Source organism: Salvia splendens, chromosome 6 (genome assembly GCF_004379255.2).
Source record: "Salvia splendens isolate huo1 chromosome 6, SspV2, whole genome shotgun sequence".
NCBI classification, from domain to species: domain Eukaryota; kingdom Viridiplantae; phylum Streptophyta; class Magnoliopsida; order Lamiales; family Lamiaceae; genus Salvia; species Salvia splendens.
The window spans coordinates 31,556,950-31,563,747 of record NC_056037.1 but is presented as its reverse complement, the minus strand read 5'-3'; the positions used below and the strand labels follow the sequence as shown (position 1 = coordinate 31,563,747).

At 33.9% G+C, this 6,798-nt stretch overlaps 1 protein-coding gene across 1 annotated transcript; it reads left to right on the top strand.

Moving 5' to 3' along the window:
• The first annotated feature begins 1,823 nt into the window (after positions 1-1,823).
• On the top strand, positions 1,824-3,509 carry LOC121809115 (protein FAR1-RELATED SEQUENCE 5-like). Its single transcript, XM_042209659.1, has one exon. It carries the CDS (start codon positions 1,824-1,826, stop codon positions 3,507-3,509), a length of 1,686 nt encoding a protein of 561 aa, XP_042065593.1.
• The last annotated feature ends 3,289 nt before the right edge of the window (positions 3,510-6,798 follow it).

Sequence of the window (6,798 nt, the reverse complement as noted above, 5' to 3'; positions counted from 1 at the left end):
TGTGATTTACAGTTGAGATTTGGGGAGGTCCAAGGCCTAGTGCAGTCACTGCTATGACCTGAGCCATATCCTCTAATCTCTACTTTATGAATCGTGTCTGTATACGTGTTAGGCTCTACGAAGTCCTTTCTTGTTATACTGACGGTTTTCTTTAGTGTGCAGGTGTTAAACTGGTGAAAGCTTTGAGGCCAGATCCTGACGAGGAGCTGATCTTAGCTAGGGTTCAGGTTGTAACCAGTACTTAGTTAGTTAGATTGTACTTAGGTTTTCTACTGTAATTAATCTTTTGTATTTCGGCTTGTAACTCTGAGATTAGCCATCTTAATAGCGGTGTAATTGAAAAAAGTCTCGGTAATTAGTGAATCTCGAATTATTTGATCCCTATAATAATGAATAAAATTCTTTACTGGGCTGAGAGGATATTTGTAGTGAGGATGTGATGAGAGAGCTCTCTAAAGTTAGTTAACCATAATGTAATTGAAATCATGTGGGCTATACTTTAATTAATACCATCTCACGGTAACACTTCTTACCCATATATGTGGGCCCTACCACGTGCCATTCTTTAAGTTTAGATAACCTTCTGGGGAACGGATCCCCTGCTGTGGAGAAATCACAGCAGGGGCTGCTGTGCTCAAAACGCAGCGTTTCGGAGTTGGGGAACGGCGTCGTTTTGTGTGTTCACAATTCAATTGACAATTTCTTCCATGTTTTCATTTCAATCTAATTCCTCTCTCTTTCTGATTTTTTTTCTTTACTGGAAACTAAATCAATTTAATAAAAATAAGAAATATGATACGTATACAAATCCAATTATAAACTAAACTAATCTATGAAGGAGTTACAGAATTGTATTTAGTTAATTTGTATAAGGCAATGGGGTATTTATACTTGAGATTCAGACCAAATGTTCCAAGTAATGCATACCAAGTGCTCGAAGAAAAGAAAAGACCAAACAGCGCCGTATTGCATGCTTAATTCAATAGTAAAAAAGTGCTATAACGTTTTAATTTTCTGCACTTCCTCTCTATTCCCAAATACTCTACTTTGAATATTTTCGTTTCCCTCTTTTTCCGTATATTAGAATATAGAAATTGAATCATTAACTTTTTCATCTTATTCTTCCCCACCAAAAAGGCACGCACGACTTCTGCTCTCCTTTTTCTCTATGCAATTTTCTTTTTTTCTCAAAGCTTCTCATTGCTGATAAGCATCAGGTATTCAATTTAAATGTAAAATCATCTATACATTTTTCTATTATTAATGTTTTGTGGGGATGGAGACATTCTATAGTGAAATACTCTATTTTCTCAAATTTATCTTCTCATGAATATATTATTGGTTTTGATTGTTATGGAGCTTGATATCTAATATTGAGAGGAACATAGCATTGCATATATTCTGTGATTTCATGTTTTCCTTACACATTTTCTTTTTATGGCTTTTACAGACTTTTGCAATAATTTGTCACTATGAACAGTCCAGATACTGATTTTAAGCCTAGAATTGGTTTGGAATTTGATAACTTAGATGATGCTTGGATGTTTTGGGTTCAATACGGAGGAAAAGCTGGATTCGGAGTTAGGAAACATTATTTTAACAAATGCAAAAAAACGGGTCGAACAACATCATATAAATATGTTTGTTGTAAGGAAGGAGTGCGTCAAGAAGACAAAAGAGATTCATTGAGAAAAAATCCTCGACTTGAGACTCGAACATATTGTAAAGTAAGATTAGGGGTGACTTATGTGAATGGTATGTATAAAGTAAAAGAGTTTATCGAAGAGCATAAGCATACTCTTCATCTCCCCGAGACAGTACAGATGTTATCTTCTCAACGTCGCATTACAGAAGTTCAAGCCCATGAGATAGATTTGGCAGATGATGTTGGGCTCAATCAGAAATCGTCTTTTAATTTAATGAGCAGACAAGCTGGAGGAAGAGATGGCATTGGTTACACTATATTGGATGCTAAGAATTATCTTCGTACTAAGAGACAAAGAAGCATGGTATATGGTGAAGTCGGTTGTCTAATGAAATACTTTCAAGACCAGCTATCCAAAAATCCATCATTCTATCATGCGAACCAAATGGATATGGAAGAGCAGATAACTAATGTTTTTTGGGAAGATGCAAGAATGTTGATTGACTATGAGTACTTTGGCGATGTTGTATCATTAGATACCACTTATTGTACTAATCGTGATAATAGGCCCCTTGCCGTGTTCTCAGGTTTCAATCATCATAGAAGAGCTGTAATTTTCGGTGCATCACTTTTGTATGATGAAACAATAGCTTCATTTAAATGGTTGTTTGAAACTTTTTTGGAGGAACACAAACACAAAAGGCCTCTGACTGTCTTTACCGATCAAGATCAAGCTATGGCAAAAGCTTTGCACGAGGTAATGCCAGATGCATTTCATGGATTATGCACATGGCACTTAATGCAAAATGGAATCAAACACTTAGGAAATCTTATGAAGGAAGGATCGTGTTTCTTGACAGATTTTAAAAGGTGTATGTATGGCTTTGAGGATGAGGCCAAGTTTGAGGAGGCTTGGAGTAACTTATTGACACAGTTTAATCTCCATGACAACATGTGGTTGAAACATATGTACAACGTGAAGGCGAAATGGGCATGTTGCTATATAAAAGCCTTCACCCTTGGTATGGGAAGCACACAACTTAGTGAACGTGTCAATTTTACTATCAAGAATTGTACCATGCCCAACTTAAACATTGCACAATTTTTTAAAAATTTTGAGCGTGTCGTGGAGGATAAACGGTATAGCGAACTAAAGTGTGATTTTGAGGCACGCCAAAAATTGCCTAGGTTGAGGTTGGAGAGTTCTCCCATGTTACAACAACTTTCTAAGATCTATACTCCATCCGTTTTTGATCTATTTCAGAATGAGTTCATCTTGTTTGCAGCTGCATATATAGAGCATAAAGATGAGTCAGGATCATTATTCGAATATGTCATCAGACTAATCAATCATGATGGAGAATGGAGGGTGACCTATGATCCTAGTACAAAGATGATTCATTGTAGTTGCCGAAGGTTTGAGATGATAGGATTGATATGTTGTCATTCTGTGAAAGTGTTTGATGTGTTAGACGTGAAGTTGCTTCTGGAGAATTATATTCTTAAAAGGTGGACAAGAGAAGTTAGAACTGGTGTAGTGCACGACTATGTAGGAAATGAAGTTGAAGAAAATTCTAAATTGCAAAGTGTTGAGCGGTATAGGAGACTATGTCAAATGCTTATAAGGTTGGCTAATGAAGCTTCTGTTCACCAATCAACCTTCTCCTTGGTGCATGAAACGATGTCTGGCCTCTATAAAAAGGTAATGGAAATGCATTCAAAAGAAGATGTCCAAGAAAATAGGAACAATGCGAAGATTTCCTCAGTTGTCTCTCATATGATGGTATCAAAAGGATTCAAGAAAAAAATTGGTTCAAAAGGTTCTAAACGATTTAAGAGTTGGGTAGAACTTCAACCAAAATGAAGGAAACCAAATCATAAAGTACAAGTAAGTAGAATTATTATACTGTTATAGATTTGAAAATGAGTTAGCTAATTACATATTTTGTAATAACTGTAGGTTGTTGGAGCACAAAATTCATTGCATATTGCTAGTCCGGCACTTCTAACATCTAATGCATGCCTTGAAAGGACGGGAAATTATTTAAGTTTCACTGAATTGTTAACGGTATGACTACTTATACTACAACTTTTGGGTGTAATTTGTTGCAATTTATATTTTTTTATTTTTTAATGTAGGCACCATTAGATCAAACCTTATATTCTGTTGATGGAACACATTCCAATAGAACAAAAAGCTTAAGTCCGAGATGGTACCCTCTTTTATTCTTTGTTCTTAGTTGTGCCTCTCTATAAACTATATCTTTTCTTCTTAGCATGCACATGTTTCATTGATCCAATTATTCGATGCAGCACTAAAATGGAGCTCTGGAGGCACATCTAGCATCAACTATCAAGATCATTGAAATTCATGCTTGTACTTTTTGATATAATAGATATCTCGTACATTTGAATATATATTTTTGATGTAAGCATCTCTTGAAGTGTTGAATTATAATTGTTTTTTTGATATAATAGATATCTCATGCATTTGAATTTATATTTTTGATGTAAGTATCTCTTGAAGTGCTGAATTATAATTGTTATATCTAATGTTAACTATAAATGGAGTATTAATGTTTTAAACATCTACTCTGTTTGAATTATTTCAGTCTGACTTATTGGAGAAATGGGAGAAGACTTATTTTAGAAATGAAAAATCAGAGAACTACTTATTTGTTCTATGGACGGACGTATGTATCTCATTTCCCAAACCATATATTGCATATTTTATAAATGAAATTGGGAAATATATATTATTATCGAACATGGAATCATTATTTTTTACTATCATTTTGTTTTTATATGATTGGCTATTACTAAAAAATAGTGTTGTGGGCAGGACTTATGAAACAAATATTGTAGGAATGTAGACGGGACTTTATAAATTTCTATATAAGTCCCGCGTAAATTACTTCTCTGGTCTTTTCTTCGAGCACTTGGTATGCATTACTTGGAACATTTGGTCCGAATCGCAAGCATACATACCCAATTGCCTTATACAAATTAACCAAATACAATTATGTAACTCCTTCACAGATTAGTTTAGTTTATAATTGGATTTGTATACGTAACATCAGATTTCTTATTTTTATTAAATTGATTTAGTTTCCAGTAAAGAAAAAAATCAGAAAGAGAGAGGAATTAGATTGAAATGAAAACGTGGAAGAAACTGTCAATTGAATTGTGAACACACAAAACGGCGCCGTTCCCCAACTCCGGAACGCTGCGTTTTGAGCACAGCTGCCCCTGCTGTGATTTCTCCACAGCAGGGGATCCGTTCCCAACCTTCTGTGCGGAGATTATAGACTTTTCAAATTTGGCATCCCTGAATCGAAGATGACCGATGTACTTGGGCTTGGATTCCTGCGGGAGATCCACTTCCGATATATCTTATGATTCTTATCCAACGAAGAGATGGAGACAATGGAACACATCATGTGTTGCTACAAAATTTTCAGTAAACTCTTGGTATCATTGTTGTGATTTGCTATTCACTTGCCGAGTAATCTGAAGGCTTGTTTGTTGTCTTGATTGAGATATCTTTTTGTAAAATTAATAGGAATAAGTGGATGTTTCATGTTTTATATTATCTCATAGTCCATCTCTGATGTCCATAACAATGTAGTGTTTCGAGACATTGAGATTGATCGAAACGGGGATATGGAAAATAAACTCTTATGTATCATACTAGTATGTGGATTAAAGGTTGGTGTCTGAATTTTCTTTTTGCCTTAGATCGAATAATTGATCACTTAAGGATAATAGGAGGTGGTCGGAATCTCGTATACATCGATCATATACTCCCTCCGTCAGCGAATAAGAGTCCATTTTTTATTATAGTCCGTCCGTGAATAGGAGTCTCGGTTCACTTTTACCATAAATGGTAAAAGGGTCGATTTTTCACTAACTCATTCCACTAACATTTCATTCAAAATTAATATATACAAGTGAGACTCATATTCCAGTAACTTTTTTCCGCCCACTTTTCTTAACATTTTTTAAAACTCATGCCGCTAAAGAATGAGACTCCTAATAGCAGACAGAGGGAGTAGCAGTTGACATGTTGTGCGTATCCCTAACCTCTTTATTTTTGAATAGTATTAGGCTCGACTTCACCTCTTTTACGAAACTAAAGATGACTATAAAATGAATTGAAAGCAAACATTTTTGTCAACATTCTATGTAGTGGTTTCTTTAGTTTTCCTACCTATTTCCCTTGATTTCGGCCCTGATATAGTATAATTTGGTCTTAAATTATGGAACATTCTCATCTAATACCTCAAGGGCCTTATGTCGAGCACTACTGGCTACTGCACTAGTAACTCAATCGAGTCTTTTTATATATGCAAACTATACAACATAAACAATATAACACAGTACCATAGCATGCAAAACCCACCCCTATATATAGTATATGTAACAAAAAAAAACAATGACTAAGAGTGATAGACATCATAGACTCCAAAATGAACAAAGGTTTTCTTACTTTGTTATGTAAAAATAATTGTAGCATGTAGTATATGTTTAGTTTGTTCACCATGTATTTTTGTATTAAATACATGGTTTAGTTTGTTCACCATGTATTTTTGTATTAAATGTCAACCTTTTATTTTACTATTCAAAATTTCAGATTTCGACCAGTTACAAAACTAATTGAGATTTTTATTTTTCAATATTACAATACATATTATTAGATATTTGAAAAAATATATTACTATGTTTTACTTAGGATGGGGACCATTGAAGTTGAATCCTAGACCTTTTTATAGCAGTATTACTCCAGAATTTTGCTTCCATGTACACAAATTTTCAATCGCTGACATTTCTCATAAAATTTTATTATCGCGTATTTAGTTATAATCATCCCTAACAAAATTGGCATATTTTAATGTACTTTGGAATTTTTTAAAGATCTTTCGTTCGATTGAATTTTTTTTTATTTTGATTTATAATTTATAGTGGAGTACTATTTATTTAAAAAAAATGGATTTCATATATTTATAATTTCGTTTCAATTCATATCTTTCCGATATTTCGAAACAATTCAGATTTATAGTGTTATCTTAGAATTTAAAATTTTAAACTAATGCAGATTAAGAAAACAAATCTGAACGCTGTCGATATTCCATAAGTTTATTTGATAGTAACAG